The sequence below is a fragment of the Bidens hawaiensis genome, unplaced genomic scaffold, assembly GCF_021521415.1.
Source record: "Bidens hawaiensis isolate Kalapana, Puna unplaced genomic scaffold, B.hawaiensis_p1.1 tig00002772_1, whole genome shotgun sequence".
NCBI classification, from domain to species: domain Eukaryota; kingdom Viridiplantae; phylum Streptophyta; class Magnoliopsida; order Asterales; family Asteraceae; genus Bidens; species Bidens hawaiensis.
This window is the reverse complement of record NW_027491150.1, coordinates 2751831-2776121: the sequence shown is the minus strand read 5'-3', so window position 1 is coordinate 2776121 and position 24291 is coordinate 2751831. Positions and strand designations below refer to the sequence as shown.

The window sequence follows — 24291 nt, the reverse complement described above, 5'->3', positions numbered from 1 at the left end:
TAATAAAATTCACATGAAGATATCTAAATAGAAATCCAGTGTGAATTTTATATTTTGACTTAAAGGTTAACCTCAGATCACCAAATAGTTTTTATTTTATATTTTATAGCTATTAAATATGTAACAACCCGGTCCCTCGCACCATCAATATTGTCCGCTCTGCCCACAAAGAGCTCACGGATTTGTTTTTGGTTGCCCAAAACGCGTTGGTGATTGAAGAGACAGGACATTACTTATGAACCAGTGATCTCTCTTGTCCACGGCCGATGTGGGATAGTCTAAGAGTGGGACAATGTTGTGTTTGCCAAGGGTGTTACAGACAACCCCCCTTTGGACTCATCGTCCTCGATGAGGCGTGTCCCAACATCAAGGGTGTTACAGACAACCCCCCTTTGGACTCATCGTCCTCGATGAGGCGTGTCCCAACATCCCGAACGGCACAAGAGTGGCTTAGATACCAACTGTAACACTCCGGCCCCTCGCACCACCAATATTGTCCGCTCTGCCCACGAAGAGCTCACGGATTTGTTTTTGGTTGCCCAAAACGCGTTGGTGATTGAAGAGACAGGACATTACTTATGAACCAGTGATCTCTCTTGTCCATGGCCGATGTGGGATAGTCTAAGAGTGGGACAATGTTGTGTTTACCAAGGGTGTTACAAAATATGAAAGGAAAGAACACCAAAAGTGATAAATATCAAAAGCACTAAGCACCGCACATGATATATATGCTTAAAGATGATGCATATTTTAATTTTAAATGGTTTATAAAGAAAAATGATATAATAAATGGTCCAGGATTGATTACTTATAAAATTTTATGAGATGAGATTTCTTTATAAGACCATCATCCGGTGTAAGAGTAAGTGTGTAATAAATGATATACGATCTGATCTGAATTCCTCATCATCACTTGGAATTTGTACTATATATTGTATTTTTTGATGATTATAACAGTCGAAGATGTGAATAACGGTCTTTAATATGCATCCCGCACCATATGGGCAAGTTACCGTAGACCAAACCGACGCAAATTAACGTGTGCATGTGTTGATTAAAGTGTGCATAAACAAGCCCAAAAAAGAACATGCATTTGTGTTTTTCATTATAAAATTAGTTATCATAAAACACATTAGCATATTGATATGAATTAATTTAAGATTCAACTTTAACAACATATGCAATTACTCACCTTTTAAGCATTTCATTTAGTATATTATTAGTTTATAAAATAAAGGAGTTCAAAACCTTACTTTTTATCACTGTATTTTTAGTGTCGCGGCCATCTTTTTGCTTTATGACATTATTGTAACAATATATAGAATGGTCTTATTCAATGAAAATTTTAAAGATATGATACTTTTGACTAATATAAAATGGTCTTAATCAGTGAAATTGTTAAAGAGATGATAATTTTCACTTATTAATATTATCAAATTGTTTGATTGGATTTATATTTATTTCTTATGAATTGATAAGTAACATAAGTTTTTAAACTTAATTAAAATGCAAAAATGCCCTAACACATTACATGTTAACTTTGAGATTAATTGTTATGTTATATTAATAATCACTTAATTATGTTTCCATATATTTTTACAAAAGGTACATCATCAATCTAAACGTGTCTAACCGAACCTACTCTTAACTCCTTGCCAACCATCATTTCCGTTTAACACCACCGTGCACAACCCGACACATCATTGCCATTCAAAAAAGATATCAAAAAGCTAAATTGGAAAAAACAAAAAGAAGAAAAATCCTATATTAAAACTAAGATCTTTGTTACTGAAATTTAATTATTAATTGTAATTCGTTTTTATTATATAATTTACTACAAAACGATTACAATAAAGTAGTAGACAAACGGGCAACAAGCTGCGGCGCAACCCCCTTTTGAATAGCAAAGCCAATCCTGCTAAAAACGAAGCTTTGGGACCTAGAAACTGAAGAGGTTCCGTGTACGACGCGCTGAACCCTACTAAAAAATTTCACAACATCTGTGGCCAGAAAACTTCAGGGGCCGCAACCCCTTACTGAAATCAGTTTTTTTTTCTTTTAAGTTCCGAAATGAGTGCAAAGTGACACCAATAACTTCTCACCAATCAACATGCATTTGGCTTTGATTTAATATGCATGTGCATTATATGTATGATCTTGATGACTCATGGGTGGACCTCACACCTCTTTATTTCATTTTTGGTATCGTCACTTTAATCTTTTATAGAATAAGAGTTTATGTTAAACGTTTTGTGCTAGTCATGCATGCATTTGAGAGGTCATGCACTCATATGCTTTCATTCATTTAATTTGTCATGTTAATAGCTTCAAAAACAAATTGAGGATCAAAAGGTGTGATGTAGGTTCGGATTGGAAAGTGAAATATAAGCGATTCCAGGAGCTTTGTTGCATCTTTCTTTAAATTTTTAGCCAGTAAAGACGTCTTACGAAATACTTAATATTCATAGGAAAGGTAAAAGGACAATGGAAGAGTTTATCACACGTGTCAGTAGCAAAAGGCGGGTGCTCTAATATTTTAAACTAGGTTATAACCCGTGTATTACACGGGATTGGGTGTTTGAAATTAACAATACTTTATAATGGATGTATACAATTTATATATAACAATGTGTTCGCACTAAGACCTTACTAAATGATTGAAAGTTAACAAACATAGCACAACACTTAACATCATATTAATAAACATGACTCTGATATACTCTTTATATTGCTTTGGCCTCTACAAACTCATTGGGATTGGCTGCTGCTCTGATTTATGTAGTAGACTTGTTTCTTTTTGTTTTTTTTTTCTTGAAAGAGGGTAGAGCCTCGGAAAATTTTACTAAACAAAAAAAAAAGAGTGCCAATAAATGTCACTAAGCAGTGACCTGACTGCCTAAAGAGCTTGCCAAACCCATAAATAAAAAATTTAAGCTGATACCCAAATGTTATCAAGATCGGTATAATTAGGTACAAATATTATGTAACGCAGAGTGTTCTTCGCCCATGATCAGGAACAAAACTGCCAACTGGAAGTGTATGGTATTCATGACCTGTCACAAGCAAAATAAAAGGATACTTCAATTATAGAAATTTAGCTAAAGAAGCCGCATAACAGAAATTTAGAAAATGCTCAAAAGAAACCTCCTCTAACTCTGGCAACTTTTGAACATGGACCATACTACTATACGCTCGTTCATAGCTTTCAAGGACCTTTACATTATAAATACATCAAAACATGAACATAAACACCATTCTAAATTACTTTTTATGTTATTAAGAAAACCACATAAGAACTTATACTTATAAATGTAACAGACATACCATAAAAATATAAAGATACAAAGCCAAAGTTAAAGTAACCAATGTAGCAAGGTCAATCGCTAAGCATTTCCTTGTACTTTTCAGATATTCACGTGCTTCATAATACAGTGAGAAATAAGGAAAGAAGGTGACGGATATCCACGCAAATAGTTATATATAACCGAGCAAATTCATATTCTAAATAGTACCTTTCCCTTGCGAACTAATACAACCCTGAAGAATACGCCATTGTTACCTGTAGCAGCAGTATTCCCCAACGCTGAGTTTAAAAATGTAATTTTATATAACGAAGAACTTTAACGCCACATCTACAAGGCTTGTCAGCCCCAACCCCTCAACTTTATTATGTGTTTATAAATATGTACAAAAAAGTCACTTTATATGTTCAAACTGTTACAATTTAACACAAACAAAAGAAATAATCCGATAACACTAAATTCTTCATAGAACTGTGGTGAGGAAATAGCCGAAAAAAGAATCAACAATACATGTATTCATTTTAAAGTTGTAGTTTCATTTATACACATTTCTTACCAAAATCGTACTTTACCTATCGAATGCTGGCCTGCCAAAACAAAACAAAACAGAATATTTATAATGTTGAAATCCAGTGTTAGTGGAAATAACTAATAAGCAAAGCATAGTTGTACCTTGAGTCGAGGGACAACTGGTCGGAGAAGTTCAATTTACCGTCGATGAAATCAAACTACACAAATAGAGTACCTTCAGACTGTAATCAATATTATCATCTGCGTGGGATCTCAAATTCGAGGTGAGAGACACGAAGCGGGTGATATATCCATTGCCGTCTCCAAAATCCTAAAGTTCTAAATACATCCATCATTAATCAATCAATGCGATTACGAATATCGACTAAAAAAGTTGGGTTTGTAAACGATCTCTGTTCATAATCAATGCTGACGGTCCCGACTTTTAACGTATTTGTTTCGAACAGTCCGCGACTAACGATATCTTAACACCGTTAGTTGCAGGTCGCAGGAAAAACGTTTTTGGCCGGAAAACACACATTTTTTTCCGAAAACTCAACATTTTCGTCCAAAACATCTTGGTAATTTTGTATCGGACCTTTAGGAATTTTTTTTCTAGTAAAAGCCCCAAATATTGAGGTTGTCGGAAGCATAGAACCATCATCGGAATCGGATGATGGTGCTCAAGTGATGGTGGTTGATTGGCGGTGAGTCAATGGGTGGTGGTGGTGGTGTTTTCCGGTAAAAATACGACTTTTTTGGTCAAAAACGATTTTTCGGCGACCTGTAACTAACGAAGTTAGGATTCTGTTAGTCGCAAACAGTTAGAAAAAAATACATTAAAAGTTGAGACCGTCAGCAGCCAATTCGTTAGTTGGGACCAGCAATGACCAAGATCCAAAAGACAATAATTGGGATTAATAAAAACCAATATAGCTTCTAAATATAATTATAATTTATTTTAAAATTAAAACTTAATCCTATGATTAAGATCTTTGCAAAACACCATCTAAGAATTAGACAGTGGTTCATAACAACTTTAACTTGGATTCATAGTTTATATATTTAGTAAATTTATAAATTTGTGAACTGAAATTACAATTTGTAACTTTAAATCACATTTTCATATATGAAATAGTGATCGAATAAAAAAAGATTGTCAATGTATAAAACTAAAGAGCTAAAGTTATAAGATACATAACACAATACTATTTTATCATTGTCATTCTATAGATGCACACACGTGTATGTGTAGTGTAGTGTAGTGTAGTGTAGTGTAGTGTATATAATATTTTTGTTTTATGGAGTTTGTTGATCAACCTTATCTAGTTATAGTGAGTGTCCTACTTTGCACTTAGTTTATTCACTCACGCATCTTGAACAAGACTTGTTCTACTTGTCAACTTTGAAGTATGCATATACAATTATTGAGTCACATTATTAATAGACACTACTATTATTAACATCTAGATTGTTGAGTCACAGATTGCTCGAATGAACGACTTGCTGCTTGCTCCCCCCATCATGGAGTCTATATGATATCCAAGGCTACATCCACTTAGTCAAGTTAGTGTAATCTACAAAGGGTTGCTGATGGTATATACATATTCTATATTCTAGTGTAAACATTAATCACTTTTAACCCATTACAACCCATTACAACCCGAACTTTCCACTTCATTATTCACTTGGTTTTGCTGATCACCCACGTCATCGGCAAAGAATATTCACTTTATTAGTTCATCCATACTTCATCAAATCCCATTTTCACTTTGTACATTTAAAAAGGAATCATCATCAACTAAAATTTTGAAGAAAATAGTTTGCCCGCCAGGTGTTTGACAAAACGCCTCAATGAAATAATCTTTGTTTTTGGTGTTTTGAGGAGGGGAGGGCAACGGGTGGTTGCTCTCCTCCTTCCTCTTTGGTTCGGGTGTTCATTCCTCAAACTCAACTCGAGTTTTGTTTTATTATTATTTTTCTTGGTGTGGTACTTGGCTACCGGGGTGTTTTGTGGGTCGGGGGTGGTATGACCGGGGCTATTGAGGAGGTTGTTTGGCCGTGTCCGTTTAGAGGCTTCCACTGTTGCCCGGATGGATTACCGGGGTCCAAGGGGGTTCGATTGGCCGCACATATTAAGCGGCTTCATTTGTCATCGGATGACAAGAAAGAGACCTTACGGGAGGTGATCTCGACAAATTTGGATTTGTTTATTTCGGTTGGTGAGGCTTTAAAGGTCTCGCGTAGGTGGATGTGTGGAGCGTGTATGGAGTCACATGCTCTCCGTCGGGGGTGCCATCATGATGACGGGTCGGTCTGGTACAAGTGTGTCACGGGAGATGTGGAGGAATATATAGTGGGGATTGCGAAGCCACATGTTGGGAGGGAAGTTGTCGCGGTGGGAAGGGTGGAGGTGGATGTAGCTCTCCTTGAGCGTGTCTTCACTCTTCCTATTACGACTGTTAAAAACATTCCTCATAGTTGTCGTATGGCTTTTTCCCAAGCCTTAGTGGGTGCTCTGGGTAAGGTGGCGGCTATGCCAGAGTCTGTTGAGGCGTGGGTGGAACTGTTGTTGTTACCACGTTGCACCTTACGAGTTTTCAGACCTTCTAATCGTCAGCAACGCAGGTCTGGCAATAGAAAGTCTGAGCAATGCCGAATTATTCAACGGTCGCTGTCCGCTTGGGGTGACCGTGACGGTTTCTTTGAGCTCCTTATATCGCTTTTTAACCAACCCCTAGGAGATGCCCCGGGTGGTGATGCGTTTGTACCCGAGTCTGACAACGCCGGGTTGGGCGCCAATGTTAAACAATGTTTGCGAAAAGTTGCGGACGGGCATTTCACTGCTGCGGTCAAGGTATTATGCTCTTCAGGGGTTGCACCTTTCGGTAAGGATACTTTGAACGCTTTGTTGTCTAAGCATCCCATCATGGCACCTCCGATTATGCCTGCTTCCTTGCTTTCTGAGTCTCCCCTTGTCGTGGACGTTGATAGTGTGCTTGGGTGCATTAAGTCTTTCCCTAAAGGGACTTCGTGTGGGCGGGACGGTTTGCGAGCCCAACACATTTTAGATGCGTTGTGCGGAGAGGGGTCTCCGATTGCGGATGGTTTGCTCAAGGCTATCTCTGCGGTGGTTAATTTATTTTTGGGGGGAAGGTGTCCTAAGGTGTTGGCAGAGTTTGTTGCGTCTGCCCCACTTACGCCGTTGCTTAAACCGGACAATGGGATTAGACCTATTGCCGTTGGGGCCATTTGGAGGCGGTTGGTCTCTAAGGTGGCTATGAGGGGTGTCGGGAAGGAGATGGTTAAATACCTCGGTGACTTTCAATTTGGGGTGGGAGTCCCCAGTGGGGCAGAGGCCGTGCTTCATAGCGCGAACAGGTTTCTAAATCAGTTTCATTCGGATGGGTCATTGGCTATGCTTACTGTTGATTTCTCCAATGCCTTCAACTTAGTAGATAGGACGATCCTTCTACATGAGTTTCGGAGTCGATGTCCTTCCATTTCTCTTTGGGTGGATTTTTTATATGGGCAGTCGGCTAGGTTATATGTGGGTGATACTTTCATTAAATCCACCACTGGGGTTCAACAGGGGGACCCTCTTGGGCCTCTCCTTTTTGCCTTAGCTTTGCACCCACTTGTTCACCAAATCAGAGATCGGTGCAAGCTTCTCTTTCATGCTTGGTACTTGGATGATGGCACGATTATCGGGGATACTAGAGAGGTAGCCAAAGCATTAGATATTATCAGGTCTGAGGGGCCTCGTTTGGGTCTTGAATTAAACGTTAAGAAAACAGAGTTATTTTGGCCAACATGCAATGGGGTGAAGGCACAGGAGGGGTTGTTCCCTTGCGGGATTGGAAGGCCGGTGCTTGGCGTGAAACTCCTTGGTGGTGCTGTAAGCCAGGATGCGGGGTTTATCAGCAGTTTGGCTATGAAAAGGGCATCTAGCGCTGTGGAACTGATGAGCTGTCTCCCAAGACTTCGGGATCCTCAATGCGAGCTTCTTTTGCTTCGCTCATGTATGGGAGTCGCCAAGCTTTTGTTCGGTTTGAGAACATGCCAACCTATGTATGTGGGGGAAGCTGTTTCTATATTTGACAATGGTCTTCGAAGGGCGATTGAGGACATCGTGGTTTGTGGAGGTCCGTTCTTTGGGGATCTCCAATGGAGGTTGGCGTCACTTCCGATCCGTTATGGGGGGTTGGGTCTCTGTTCGGCTGAGGATGTATCTACATATGCTTTTGTGGCTTCGAGAGCACAGTCATGGTGTTTGCAAGACCATATTCTTCGGGGTTGTGATATTCATAGGTTGGACTCTGATTATGGGTGTGCGATGGATCGTTTACGTACTTCACTTCCAGATTTTGATCTTAGCGGGTTCTCTAATAAGGACACCGCCCCCCATAAAGCCCAACATGTTGTGGCGAGTGCCTTATTTAGTGGAATCGTCAAGAGTTTAGAAGTGAAGTTTGATCTATCCCCTCGCCAAAAGGCGGTGTTTGAATGCCTTCGGGCTCCTCGGGCTCAGGATTTTCTAACGGCTATCCCCATTGAAGGATTAGGCCAACGTATGTCGGGTTTGGAGTATCGGGCTATCCTTAAGTACCGGTTAATGATCCCTATGTTCCCGACGGATGAACCTTGCCCAATTTGTCGCAAGGTCTGTTTGGATTCTTTTGGTGACCATGCGGTGCATTGCAAAGAATTGCCTGGCTTTAAATACAGACATGATCTGGTTAGGGATGTTCTGTGTGATGTTCTTAAACGGGCAGGGATTTCTGCTAAAAAGGAGGCCCCTGTTAACTTTCTCACGGATCCTATTGAAGGGAGGTCTACTTTACGACCAGCTGATATTCTTGTGTTCGGGTGGGCAGGGGGGAAACACGCCTGTGTGGATCTTACAGGAGTGTCTCCTCTTGTTGGGCTCAGGGACCGTGGGTTTGTTGTGGGTCAGGCTGCGTTGAAGGCTGAATCGGGCAAAGTTGTTAAACACGAGAAAGCTTGTTTAGATAATCAACATGTCTTTCTACCATTTGCCTTTGATACATTTGGTTTTCTGGCTCCAGAGGCTGTGAAATTTTTGAGTAGGGTTCAGCGCGTCATACACGGAACCTCTTCAGCTTCTAGGTCTCAAAGCTTCGTTTTTAGCAGGATTGGCTTTGCTGTTCAAAAGGGGGTTGCGGCGCAGCTTGTTGCCCGTTTGCCTGCCACTTTATTGTAATCGTTTTATAGTAAATTATATTTGCATGGTAAAAAAAATCTAGATTGTTTCATCTATATTATTATCTTGTTGTTTTCTGTTATTAGTAGCTATAAGTATAATAGCAATAGTAATATATTATTATTATAACTAAACCTTTTTGTCTTTGATAAAGTGAAACTAAAGAAAAAAAAATCATATCTTACCAAACCGAAAATTTCATGTTTATTGACAAAATGCTAATCTGAGATGGACGAGTTCGGATAACCTTATATGATGAACACCGAGACTTTAAGGAAGAAAACACGTAACCTGGAACGAATGCAATCCGTAGAAGAGCAACTAGGCGAGTCGGACGATTATAGGCAAATACTTATCCCCACGCCCGACAGTATTTGCACCAGATTGAGAAAACAAGAGCATTAACTCCTTCGTAATCTACTTTTCAAACCTTATTCTAATAGACTTAAATAAATCTGGACGTCCATCAGATTGTACAAATACTTATCCCCACACCCGAAAGTATTAACAAATAAAACATTCCTTCTCGGTTGACGAGACTAACCAGTGTGATTCTTATTGTTACAATTAGAGGTGCCAAAAAACCCGAACCCAGAACCGGGTTTTTTTTATACATGGGTTTTTAATATCCGACCATATCCACGGAGTACGAATAGAGTATGCATTTTAGTACCAAAACTCGTACCCGGAACCGAACCAGATTTGTACTCGGTAATGCCCGAAAACCAATACCGGTTTCATACTCGAAACCGGATTTTTCAAATACCCGAAATTACCCAAAAAAAAGTGCAATCCCCTTAACAAAAGTCATTCTATATTCATGACCGATTGAATTGTTTCCTGTTAAGAAAATGGGCTTTATCCCCAATTGAATTGATCCATCCATCCATCAATTAATAACACCAAATTCATCACCGACGACTTTCTTCCCTGCCTGACCGATTGATTAGGGAATTGAATTTCAGAGTTTGAATCGGGATGTTGGAGAAGATCGGATTGCCAGCGAAGCCATCGTTGAGAGGAAACAATTGGGTGATTGATGCCACTCATTGCCAAGGATGCTCCTCTCAGTTCACCTTCATTAATCGCAAGGTTGAACATACTTTAACCTAATCATTTTATATTACTATTACCATCCAACTTTGTAAGTTACAACAATTGTATTGCTATTTGATTTGCTCAAGGATCTCATCCACTCTGCTGTTTACCTCTGTAAATTTTCACATAGAAACCGGCTAGGAATTTCAATCGGTTAGAATATTTGTACCAATCATATCGGCGATATGGATGACTGATATATTATATCACCGGTTTTCCCGTTTAAGTCTTAATTATCAATTTTTAATGTTTAATGTTAGTTTTTTAAGTCTGAATTAGTTCCTACTTGATACGATTGTTAGTGTTTTTTGCAAGTTGTAAAAGGTTATTTTGATAATCGTAGGAGAGTATACTGAATTATTAGTGTTAAGCTGCTATATATATGAATTTTACATAATATTGGACTACCGATATTTTTCCGCATTAACAGCTTAGGTTTCAATAGGTTATTACCAGTTTTTAATAACCGAACTGATTACATACGTTAGGGATGTTCAACTCGAAAACCGTTTAGGAACCGTATTCTAACCGGTTTTTAGTGGAAAATTGGCTTTAACTTGCTGAAGGATCTGATTCGCTGTGTTGTTTAGGTCTTAAGATCTATGAAAGCCACTTAGTTCTCTAGATTAATTTGGTAATTGTAGACTCTCCTTACAAAGTCAAACAAAATACGTAGCAGTAGACAAGAGTAACTGCAGAGTCTTTAATTCTTTATTCACTTCTTTGTTTACTTTATTATCTGCTAAAAATCCTATATTAATTTATAAGAGTAATGTGTATGTATCGTGTCGTATTGCTTGTTTTTTGTTCTGATAATTTGTATATACGTGTGTGTGGCTTTGCAGCATCATTGCAGAAGATGTGGGGGCTTGTTCTGTGGAAGCTGTACTCAGCAAAGAATGTACTTAAGAGGACAAGGTGAATCACCCGTTCGTATTTGTGAACCATGTAAAACTTTGGAAGAAGCAGCTCGCTTTGAAATGCGGTATGGTCACAAGAATAAATCTAGAAAAGGTAAAGTTTATTGTTTACATAGATTATGTTTGCGTTCTTAAAACAGTATAAACTTTATGACTTCTTGAAAAATAGTATGTGTTGCTTCATTTGCAGGGACTTCAAAACTTACATCTGATAATGAGGATGTTGTCAGTGTTAATGGATCGGTTTCATCAGATATGGAGCCAGTTCCAGGTATGCAGCGGGCTACAAGCGCATCAGCTTCCAACAGTGACATGGAGGTTGACCTCGAGTCAACTACTCCCGAAGAACTGAGGCAACGGGGCATAGAGGAAAAGAATAAGTATAAAGTTTTAAAAGCTGAAAAAAAACCCGAGGAAGCCTTGAAAGCTTTCAAAAGAGGAAAAGAACTTGAAAGACAAGCTGCAGCTTTAGAGATCGAATTGAGAAAAAACCGCAAGAAAGCTCTTTCATCCACCAGTTCAAATGAGAACTCAAAAGTTGCAGATGTGAAAAAACCAAAAGACAAAGATGACCTTGCTAGTGAACTCAGAGAGCTTGGATGGTCGGATCTTGATCTTAATGATGCTGATAAAAAGCCGGTGAGTATGACTATAGAGGGCGAATTATCAACTCTACTTAAAGAAGTTTCTCAAAAGGCTAATAAACCTGAAAAGGGTATTGTTGATATTGACCGGTCTGAAGTCATTGCTATTAAGAAAAATGCACTTGCTCTCAAACGTGAAGGGAAGCTAACCGAGGCTAAAGAAGAATTAAAGAGAGCTAAAATACTTGAAAAACAAATTGAAGAACGAGAATTATTAGGTGATGATGAAGATTCAGATGACGAATTCACATCATTGATTCGTAGCATGGATATTGATAAACAAGATATTTTATCACACGGAAATGATCGGAATCCTAACTTTGACTTTGGCCATCTTCTTCGCATGGATGATGGGCCCCACCTTGATGATAACTTTGATGTGACTGAAGAAGATTTGGACAACCCTGAAATGTCGGCTGCTTTGCAGTCTTTGGGGTGGACTGAAGATCATGATGTTGTTGATAAAGAGTCACGTCTAAGTGAAATACAGTCTTTAAAACGAGAAGCACTCGATAAAAAACGAGCTGGTAATACCACTGAGGCACTCGCCTTGCTAAGGAAGGCGAAACTGCTTGAAGCTGATGCTGGTGGGACCCACGACACTCGTGAAAACGATGACGTGCCATTTTCAAAACCAAAACTTGATTTGGACCCTAAATTGGCATCAAAAAGCAAGTTAGAAATTCAAAGAGAGCTTCTTGCTTTGAAGAAGAAAGCACTTGCTTTACGGCGGGAAGGTAAAGTGGACGAGGCGGATCAAGAATTGGCAAAAGGGAAAGCTCTTGAGCAGCGGCTTGAGGAATTGGAAAATGGTCCGAAAGTCAACACGACTAAAGTAAAGCCTACAAGCATGAAGCAGGTTGACTTATCTGCACCAATAATGGATGTTGTTGAAGATCAAGGAGACGATGTAACAGACACAGATATGAATGATCCATCGTATCTTGCACTTTTAGAGAATTTAGGTTGGCAAGATGACGTGGCAGCAGTGACTGAACCTCCAAAACAACAAAAGGTGGCACCAAAGAAAAGTAAAGCCGAGATTCAACGGGAACTTTTAGCCCTTAAAAGAAAGTCCCTTGCTTTAAGACGCCAAGGGAATATTGATGAAGCTGAAGAAGTTTTAAAAGCTACAAAAGATTTAGAAGCCCAGTTGGCAGAATTTGAAACACCAAGTCTAGAAACAAATTTGACCAGCATTTTACCTGAAAAAACAGTTGTTAGTGAGGTTTTAGTTCATGAAAAACCTCGATCGGGAATAAAGGAAGATTCTTTTGGATCAAAGAATAATGTTGGTGATGTTTTTGTACATGAGAAGCCTCAAATGGGAATCAAGGAAGAATCCATTGTGTCAAAGAGTACGGTTGTGGTAACCGAATTAAACTCTGTCCAACATCAAATCTTGGCACACAAAAGAAGAGCTCTCGCCTTGAAAAGGGAAGGGAAGTTAGCAGAAGCCAAGGAGGAATTAAAGCAGGCTAAGCTTCTAGAAAAAGAGAGTACGGATGCGCATGATAAATCCGACTTACACACAGAGGAAAAAACCCCAGGTCCGAGCACTAGTAAAGTAACGAAAAAGGAAGAAACCGATGATTCTCCTCCTCCTCCACCTAAACTGTCATCTCGTGAACGCTTTAAGTTGCAGCAAGAATCTTTAAGCCACAAGAGGCAATCACTGAAGTTGAGAAGGGAAGGCCGACATGATGAAGCGGATGCAGAGTTTGAACTGGCCAAGAATCTTGAAAGTCAACTAGAAGCCGCTAATGAGTTGACCAAACCGACAGAACCCGTTGATGATGTCAGTGTTGAGGCTCTTCTCGATCCTCAACTTCTGTCTGCTCTTAGGGAAATAGGAATAGAAGGCGGTGTTGCTCAGTCTTCACCTGAGAAGATCGAGCCGGTTAAGACTAGACCTGTGGTCAACAAGGTACAAACTGAGCCGGTCAAAGCTAAACCCACAGTCAACAAGAGTGAGACCGCAGAGCTGGAAGAACAAATCAAGGCGGAGAAGGTTAAGGCTGTACAGTTGAAACGCGCAGGAAAGCAAGGTGAGGCTTTGGATACTCTTAGACGGGCTAAACTGCTTGAAAAGAAGCTAAATTCTTTAGCTTAAAATTGATATTGTCTGTATTTTATTCTCGAAAACAATATATTCGTGTACTGATACGCCATTTTTATATAAAAAATGGACTTATTGTTCTTCGTCTTTCGGGTTTGCACTCAATATTTACATCACAACAGAATCAAAAAGAAGTAAATAAGCTCAAAGATATAGCATTCTTTTGGCAAAACCAAAATACAGTTCAATTTTTATGAAAACAGTAACAACAAAAACATCACTGATAAGAAACCCTAACAATAAACCAAACTCAAACAGTAAAAAACCAAATCACTTGCCTTTATGGCATTCTTTTAATCTGTGATCACCATAATCTCGAAAACATTACTCGTTGATGGTAAGATTGTAGCGTCTAAACTTATTCGAGCTTCCAATCTCCACAAGTTCCTTAGCTTCTTCGGTCCTCGACTCCTTAACCAACCCATCAACCACAAGCTGCAAAACATTAACATCCAGAAGACACTTCCGTTCAAACGCTTGTTTGAAAAGCTCAACCGCCCAATCAAAATCAGACACTTCACACGCAAAGGAAATCAACGTCGCAAATGTTGTTTTGTTAGGAGCAGCATCACTCTCCACCAATTTAGCATACCACTTCTTCGCTTCCTGTAAATCCCCATCGTTGCAGAAACCACTAATTATCGCATTGTAACTAAACACATCTGGTTTGATGTTCTTTGAACATAACTCGTTAAACAGCTCAACCGCTTCATCCACTTTCTTCTCCGAAACCAATCCGACGAGCCTCGCATTATAACTTCTAACATCCGGCGAAACACCAGCATCCGTCATCTTCTCCCAAAACTTCTCCCCATCAACAAACCTCCCATTACCATAAAACCCATTAAGCAAAGTATTAAACGTAATCAAATCCGCCCGCAACCCCTTCTTCCCAATCTCCTCAAACACCAAACCCGCATCCTCAAACGCACCTGTCTCACACAACGCCTTAATCACCGTATTATACGACACCACATCCGGCACCACATTAATCCTCTTAGACACCTCTTTAAAAATTCCATCCACCTTATCAAACTTCTTGGCATTGACACACGCTCCCAGAACCGCGTTAAACGACATAACAGTTTGCTGACACTTTCTCTCAGGCATTTCGTCGAACACCTTGTATGCATGATCAAACATGGCGGCTTTACCGTACAAAGTAATCAATCTTGCGGCAAACCCTTCATGGGTAATGTCTGGGTATTGCTTCTGGTCCTCTAGAATCTCTTCAACCCATTTGTATTTCTTGGCGGAAGCTAGACGGCGGACTGTGTCGGTGTAAACGTTGGTTTGTTTACGGAATAAGTGTGAGCTTGAAAAGTGTTTGAATTTGTGGACCATGCGTTTGAGATTACGTTCTTGGTAGAGATCATCGTAGATGGATTTGGAGACTGAGGTTGAGAAGCTGCGGATGATGCGAGTAATGGTGGACATTTTGCAGGGTTTAATTTTCAGGGTTTTAGTTAATTAGAAGTGAGGTGTGATAATAAGCTGTCTTTTTAAGTAGTCAATTGACACTTAGACGTAGGCTTTTGTCGGATAAATAGACGGTTTACGAATACTATGCTGAATGAAAATTTGTGCCCGTGTCTGTTGATAAGGAATTGAGTTTGTTCGTGTTTATTTGTGTCCATTCGTTAGTATTGTAAACGGAAACATATACTAGTGGACAAACGAACCTTTGGAATCTAATGGACAAACGAAAACTAAACGATACTAATGAACATTAATGGTCAAACAAACATAAACGACACTAGTGAAAAAACAAGCATGCTCACCCACAAGGTCGGAATTACACTACATGATATCAAAAAATACGTAAGACTTAGCATAGTGACCAAAACATATCCGGTTCGTTTATAAAACGGACGTTACCGAACGGATGTTACTGAACGTTCACGAACACTATTGAACGAACGCATCCTCTGTACGTGTTTGTCTATTAAGTTTACCGAACAGATTTTTTTTGTCCATGCCATGTTCGTTTATTAATATTTATTGTTTCTATATTTTTTGAGTTAAAACTTAAAACCCTAATTTCTATATTCTTGGTTTAATCTCTTTTGTTTTTTTTTGTTTTATGTAGTGATGATGAAATAAACCATGGACGAATCTAAGACAAGGTTGTTCGCTAGGCTTGGGCTTGCTCGTGCTTGACACGCTTACAAACTGAGTCAAAATTGAACGAGTGTTTTCTGAGTATTTTTTGATCTAGCCTTTATCAAAGTTAAAACTATTTAACAAGCTCAAGTCTAAGTTTTACATATATAATTTGACTATACTAATAAGTATAAACGAGGCTATTATTTTTAATATGTTTAATATATTAAATATATTTACCTAATTACTTTATACAAGAATAAAATAAAATAGTTAAATACAAAAACCATAAGTATAATAAAAACAATAAACAATTAAGTAATTTATAAATAAGAGACGAATCAAACTTAAAAAACTACACACGAGCCAAGTTTATATTTAATCACTAAAATAAAGGAAAGAAAACTTAAACATGTCGGCTTAGCAAATAATATGAGTATTACATGACATGTAACCTATCTTAATCCATTTATTTTGACCACATCTTGCTTTCTCTATGAATACATAATACATTTTTTTTCTAAAAAAATAACAAATCATACATCAATTTAAATGTAGAATATACATATAGGGAAATGTTAACCTACAAATGAAATTAACATGCAAAACATGAGAATCAATTAGAGACATATACAAGTAGAGTAATTATCATAGAGTAATTATATAATTACTCTATGAAAATTACTCTACTTATATATATAATTACACTATTTGATTCTCACGTTTAACACGTTAATTTCATTTGTATTTGATCCATATATATATATTTCTTTTTCTATCGACAGTTTCTTGGTCTTAAGTGTACTTGAGCAATCAAACAAAATGCCTTTGTGAAATGGTAGTACACACCAATCTAACAACCAATAAGAAAGAAGACACAAAACTGATTTGTTTGATATCCATAAAAAATATACGAATACAACAGAACATATTTCCCGGCCATATTAGTATTTTTATTATTTAAATATTAAAAACATGTATAATTAAAATTAATTGTATGGGCATATAACTATTTGTGAATAGAGTTCTCAATTTCTAATCCAACTTTCACTAGTGTTAGATGCATAAACAAGCTAGCCAAGTGGAGTTTGAGGTCGTTTAAACTCGAGTTTGTCTCGCTAAGTTTAACATTGCTCGAACACAGTTTGTTTTGATCTCTATATTTAAAACTTTGAGATTAACTTATAAGTATTTTTAAAATTTGATATCGATTTCTTTTTTATTTAAATACTAATCATTTCATTGTAAATATATAGTTATCAATTTATATATATGTTATATATAGTTGTAATTACACACACAGAGGAATTTTTTTTATAAAATATTAGTTCGTTACTTTCTCACAATTTTGCATACACATAGTTATTTTTATTTCGTACTATATATTTATTATTTTATAAAAAAATATTGTAGCTACGACTCAGGCTCATTTATTAAGCAAATATGTTTTCAGGGTCAAACTCATTTATACTTTTCTCAGTTCAAACTTTTAGATAGCCGATCTCGAATATATCTGGCATAAATTTTTTTTAATAATTTTCACTCTTACTATATTTTTTTTTCTTATTAATTTTTACCACTCACTTGTTAGTTATGATCGCAAGATTTGAGCTCCCCAACATCCCACAATATTTTGACCAATAACAAGAAGATTCCCCATGCCAATGTTACTCTTGTGAGTTTCTGTTACTTTAACAAATTTTTCATCAAATTCTTGCATAACCTCCTTATAAAATTGAAACCTTGAACACTCTTCATTTCTCAAACTTAAAAAAAAAAATTTCTTCACAAATTCTACCATGGAGTTTTTTAATCTTTTTGATGATTTATCATCAGTGGTGGAAGAAACCGACAGCGGTCTCGAGAGTGTTTGTAGACACAGGAGGCATACTTATGATGAAAATGATGATGACAATGGTCATGATGGAAAATTCAAGTCCAAGAACCTCAAAGCCGAAAGGAAGAGGCGCGAAAAGCTCAAATCCAGGATGCTCGAATTACGATCCGTGGTTCCCAAGATAACAAATGTAATGATTTAGAACATTAATCTTTACTTTTGCTTGTGTAAATATTATTGCATATGTTTTTTTGAGTTCGTTTTAAAAGGTTTTTTTTTTAATTTCAGATGAACAAAGAAACAATCATAACCGATGTGATCGATTACATCGACGAGCTTAAAGTTTCGGTCACAAATCTAAGTAATGAGCTTCTTGAAATGGAAGCACAAATGGCAAAGGAACCATCTTTTGATACTATCCAAATTCATCCTGTAGAAAACATGAAAAAATGGGGCATAGAGGTAAGACTTCAAATTAAAATAATAAGTCACGGTTTGTAATTTTTCCGTCATCAGTGGTATATTGCAAAATAATGTACCACTGTTGATGGAAACATTCTACTCGTCAATGTGTTTGTGTTTTCTAAGTATAATATATGACTAAAGTTTTTTTTTATGTAGTCGGAAGTAACTGTGACTCGTATTGATGAGAATAAGTTGTGGATGAAGATAGTTTTCGAGAAGAAAACTGGAGGGTTTACAAAACTAATCGAGGCATTGAATTTTCTCGGGATTGAACTTATTGATACAAATGTTTATCACCACAAAAGGGGCCGTTCTTGTTACTTCATGCATCGAGGTACATCTTTTGTCGAATACTTTTACAAATTATTAAGATTAGTTACTGATATAGTATATATATTTATGTATGTGAAGAGGTAGGTCCCAGCAGAGCCCAGTTGGACCCGCAAGACTCACCTTGAACAGGGACGTCTGCGCAATGACCAACTGCTCCAGCAGGACCCACCATGCTCAAAGAACCTTACGCGCAGTACGCCAGCTGTACCCGCAGGGAAAGCCTCCCAATGGTGAAGTACCCCGCCTGTTCCCGCAGCTGCGGATACAAGCCATCAGGGAAGGCTACCCGCACTAACAGCAAGGCTACACGCACAAGGCATTCGTTACTTCAGTAGTCACATGAAGGAATGAGCAAGGCGGGAATACTCCCGCCTAAATGAGCCAGTCCGTATGCTTCTGGAAGGTCTTTCGTACTATACCTACTAAGGTATGGGCGGAACAGACAATTTGACCAGAGCAGCCCATGAACTAATCACAGGGTGACAGCTCACCGACAACAATACGAGGAGGAGCACCCTCTAGTACTGTTTCACTATTAGCCGCTGCCTACTCACCAACCCTTACGAGGGGACGTGCGCAGCCTACAGTTGGTGGAACAGTGCGTAGCCGGCAGTAAAGGAACAGTATACAGCCGACCTTATTACTGTTGGCCGTAACCTATCCACCAAACCAGCATGGCCTGTGCGTACGTCCACTGTTGGTAGAACAGGAATACTATTCAGCCGGCTGTACCTGCTTGGAAACCTACCTTCGGCTATAAATACTCCAACACCTTGGAATGGTAAGGACATCATCTGATATCTCAATCTTATCTAGCAATCTCTTAATATACCTTTATATTTAGAGCAATCTAGTCTGATTCTCACGCCGGACGGTGGTCACAAGGAGGAACCCCCCCCCTTCTCAGTGACGAGCTTACGGTGTCTGTTTTGCAGGTCTCCTGAAGAACAACCTTCTCTGCTAGACCTCATCCTCATGGGAAACATTACTTAACCCCCAGATTATCTATAATCTGCCTGTGGGTTCACTTAGTGTTTCTTCATTGGCGCCATCCGTGCATAAAAGCTAGAACTAATTTAGTTTTTTCAAAATTTCTGAAGAAATGGTTAACGTTACTCCGGTCCCAAGGCCAGTAACCGACCAAGAAACCCCGGTAACCACAACCCCAGCAACTGGGGGGAACACCGGCGGTTATACAAATGTTACGAACACTACCCCGACTACCCAAGCCGGGGCAAGTGCAGTAAATATTCCACTGGGGTTCACTGATGCCCAGTTGGAAAAACGAACGAGGGCCCCTCGCCAAACACTAGATCAAGTGAAGGCGTGGGCCGAAGCACGCCAAAGAGAGTTCCAAGCTGAATTGGATGAACGCTTGCGTTCAGTTCAACAGGCTGACGAATTCGGCAGTACTCGCCAACAGCTGAATATGAACAGCGAGTGCGAGTACTCAGACGAGGAGAGAGAAGAATCCGATACCGACGCAAACCCTCGCCATAAGGCGAAAGGGAAGCGTAAGGAAACGGACTTCCAGCCAAAAAGGAATTTTGGGGAAGCTTTTAAACCAACAAATGCGGAGAGAAACCCGCGCGACTTCTCAAAAACCTTTAGGCCAACTGCTACAAATGCAGAAAAGTCAAAGTTCGCAAGGGACATTGCGGAAGCAATCGCCCCGAGAAGTGCCAAGCAAATGTCCAACATTGGCACTTATGATGGTCTATCCGACCCAGACGACCACTTGAACAGATTCATTGCGGGGGCAACCGTCAGTAACTGGACGGAACCCACGTGGTGTTATATGTTCCAGATGACTCTGGTTGGAGCGGCCAGGGCATGGTTCGATCGTTTACCGGTCCACCACATATATGACTGGGCGGACTTTCAGAACAAGTTCAGCCAGCACTTCAGCCAACAGAGGAAATATACGGAAGAACAGTGGACGATCCTCAACTGCGTTAGAGAGGAGGATGAATCTTTAATAGACTTCATCACCCGCTTCAACTCCAAAAAGCTAAGTCTCGGCAACGTAAGTGAAGATCTTGTTCGCGCCGCTTTCATCCAAGGCGCCGAATACCCGGAGCTTATCCGCACATTGACGGGTAAGGATGGCATGCCATCGACATGGGATGCCATCATGACGGCGGCCAAGCGCTTTGCCGAGACGGAGAAGCAACTGGGAAGGGACCTTCCCCAGAGTACACACCTCTACACGCAGAGGACAAGAGAGAACAATGTCCGGATCGCCAGGCAGAACAAAAAGAGGAAGCTAGGTATCTGGCAGTCAAGGGTAAACTTTGACACCTCATCCAGCTCTCACCCTCTTGTTGGCGGAAGAAATCACACACACCCTTCAAGCCAAAAGCACCGGTGGACGCCACTCACCAAAAGCGTCACGGAGATATTTGCCACTGAAAAGCTACCATGGCCAAAAGCTCCAGTGATCCGGCACCGACCTAATGCGGATCAGAGCAAATCCTGTGACTTCCACGGGACAAAAGGTCATGGTACGGAAGAGTGTACATCCTTGAAGGATATTGTTGAAGCATTCGTCAAGGATGGAAGACTGGCACACCTGGTGGCATCAATCAAGAAGGGAGGACGGAACGACAACCGGTACAGAGGCAACGGACGAAAGCCCGTTGACATCAGCATCAACATGGTTCATGGTAACATCAGAGGAAGAAAAAGGCGAACGCCGGAACCATGTGCGTGGAAGGAAGCTGAGGTGCGCTTCCCGCGAGTGCCAGGAGGACCCAGCAAAGAAGGCCCTATCGTCATAAAAAGCCAGCTGGGGCACTACATCACTTCTCGCACTTTTGCTGACAACGGCGCCTCGTCAACGGTGATGTACAGGCAGTTCTTCGACAAGCTAGATGACGAAGACAGGGAACGCCTGGAAACGATCTGCGCCTCGATGGAAGGGTTTGATGGCAGCACAAACACCCCCCTGGGTATCCTATCTTTCCCCGTCACTCTTACAGATGGGAAACACTCCCGCACAGAAGATGTGGACTTTGTCGTGATGAGGAAGCCACACCACACATACGACATTCTCTTCGGGAGAGACGGGATGGCAAGATTCAACGCCGTGGTATCCTCAGTCCACGGCATGATGGGATGGCCAACAGCTGAGGGTGTAGCGATGATCACCGGCATTCCCCAGGTATGCATCGCATCTGTCTCATCTAAACCCAAACCAAAGATGGCTAAACCAACCATCACCGAACCAGAAAGATGGGCCTTCAACGGCAAGTACCCGGACCAGGCCGTCACCATTGGCCCAACAATTGTTGATCCCACACGCACCTTACTTAAGCGCTTATTACAAAGGAACGCCGACATCTTCGCGTGGACACCAGCTGACATGACTGGTGTACCCCGGAGTAAGGCAGAGCATAAGCTCAAATGCGATCCGGCTGTCACGCCGATCGTACAAAAGCGCAGAGTAATGGGGCCAGAACAAACTAACGCGTGTAGAACCCAAGTCAAGGAACTCCTTGACGCAGGCATCGTACGCGTTAGTAAATATCAAACTTGGGTTGCAAATCCCGTTATGGTACCGAAGAATAACAAACAATGGCGCATGTGCATAGATTTCAAAGACTTGAACAAAGCATGCCCCAAAGATTGTTATCCGTTACCCGAAATTGATCTTAAGGTGGACTCGTTGGCACCATTCCGCCTTAAATGCTTCCTGGACGCGTATAAGGGGTACCATCAGATCCACATGGCCGTTGATGATCAGGACAAAACCGCTTTTCGGACGCCCGATGGCACATTTTGTTACCAAATGATGCCATTCGGACTTAAGAATGCCGGGTCCACATACCAACGCCTGATGGATAACCAGTTTCATACCCAAATTGGGAGGAACTTGGAACTCTACATGGATGACTTGGTCATCAAAAGCCCTGACCCAGAAGCGATGTTGAAAGACATCGAAGAAACTTTCAACACGCTCAGGAAGATAAACATGAAGCTCAACCCGAGCAAGTGTGCCTTTGGAATGGAAGAAGGGAAGTTCTTGGGGGTCATCGTCACTAAAGATGGCTTCAGAGCGAACCCTGAAAAGGTCGAAGCCATTATCAAAATGGAATCACCTATTACCATCAAACAGGCTCAGACACTGAATGGACGACTAGTGGCACTTAATCGCTTTTTGGCAAACCACGCGGATAAGTCGTTTCCCTTCGTGTCAACGTTGAGAAACTGTTTGAAGAAAACGCACTTCCGCTGGACACCAGAAGCGGAAGCAGCTTTTCAGGAGATTCGGTCACGCTTGATCGAACTCCCAACACTCACAGCACCAGAAGCGGGAGAGGAGTTAATCCTATACCTTTCCGCAACTGATAGAGCAACCGGGGCAGTCCTGCTGGTAGAGCGAAAAGGCATCCAGATGCCAATCTATTATGTCAGCCGTATCCTAACAGACGTAGAAACCCGGTACTCTACCCTCGAAAAATTAGTCTTAGCACTTATACACGCTTCACGCAGGTTAAGACGATATTTCCAGGGTCACCCAATCACCATTCTCTCCAACTTCAAACTTGCAAACGTTCTAGGCAAACCCGAGTTATCGGGACGCCTAGCCAAATGGGCAATTGAGTTGGGAGAATACGCGATAAAGTATAAGCCAAGACCAGCCATAAAAGGCCTGGTTCTGGCCGACTTTATTGCAGAAGTGCCTGCATCGCGGGAAAAAGAGTGCCAGGAAGAGGCTCAACCCTCTCCAGCACAAGACATCAATGATGTCTGGCGACTCTACACCGATGGGGCAGCCAATAACGAGGGTTCAGGCGCAGGGCTAAAGCTAACCAACCCAGCGGGCCAAGAATACACTTACGCTATTCGACTGAATTTTCCAAGTACGAATAACGAAGCCGAGTATGAGGCATTCCTGGCTGGGCTGAGAATTGCGCGTAAGATGGGAGTGAAAAACTTGGAAGCCCACGTGGATTCCATGTTAGTAGCCAATCAAATCAACGGGGCGTACACGGCCGTGAACGACACAATGGCCCTGTACCTCGCACAAGCAAAATCCCTTATGCGCGATTTCAATGACTGCAAAGTCATACACGTCAAGCGAAGTGAAAACAAATCTGCGGATGCGTTAAGCAAGCTTGCATCATTAGCCTTCACCCACTTAGGAAAGGATATCCGCATTGAACTCCTCGAGACACCTTCGGTTCCGCACAAGGAAATTTGTGTCATCCAAACCGGCACGGAAACGTGGATGACACCAATAATAAAATACCTTGCGGCAGGTACACTACCGGAGTCCAAAACACAGGCAAGAAAACTACGCTGTAAAGCACTGAACTATCAACTGATAGATGACATCCTTTACAGACATAACTTTCTTGGCCCACTCTTAAGATGCGTGGACAACCAAGATGCTGACTACCTCCTAAGGGAAGTACACGAAGGCATCTGTGGAGTACACGCAGGTCCCCGCGCTGTTGTAGCTAAGCTAAACAACGCGGGATACTTTTGGCCGGGGATGCATACGGATGCGCTGGCATACATCAGAAAATGCAGGTCTTGCCAGCTTTACGCACCCAACACGCACCGCCCGAAGAATGAACTTGTTCCAGTCACTTCTTCATGGCCATTTCAGAAGTGGGCCATCGATGTGACAGGCCCATTTCCTACAGCAGCAGGAAATGTTCAGTTCCTAGTGGTAGCCATCGACTACTTCACCAAGTGGATAGAAGCAAAACCTTTAGCCCAAACAAC

The 24291-nt window shown here is 40.6% G+C and overlaps 2 protein-coding genes across 2 annotated transcripts; one reads left to right on the top strand and one right to left on the bottom strand.

Annotated features, from left to right (window-relative positions):
* Positions 1-10014: 10014 nt before the first annotated feature.
* Positions 10015-13898, top strand: LOC143621198 (uncharacterized). Its single transcript, XM_077092710.1, has 3 exons — positions 10015-10128; positions 10980-11148; positions 11245-13898. Exons 1-3 carry the CDS (start codon positions 10015-10017, stop codon positions 13809-13811), a joined length of 2850 nt encoding a protein of 949 aa, XP_076948825.1. The 3' UTR covers positions 13812-13898.
* Positions 13899-13901: 3 nt separating this feature from the next.
* LOC143621199 (uncharacterized) lies at positions 13902-15315 on the bottom strand. Its single transcript, XM_077092711.1, has one exon. The coding sequence runs from the start codon at positions 15252-15254 to the stop codon at positions 14142-14144; it is 1113 nt and encodes a 370-aa protein (XP_076948826.1). The 5' UTR covers positions 15255-15315; the 3' UTR covers positions 13902-14141.
* Positions 15316-24291: the final 8976 nt, after the last annotated feature.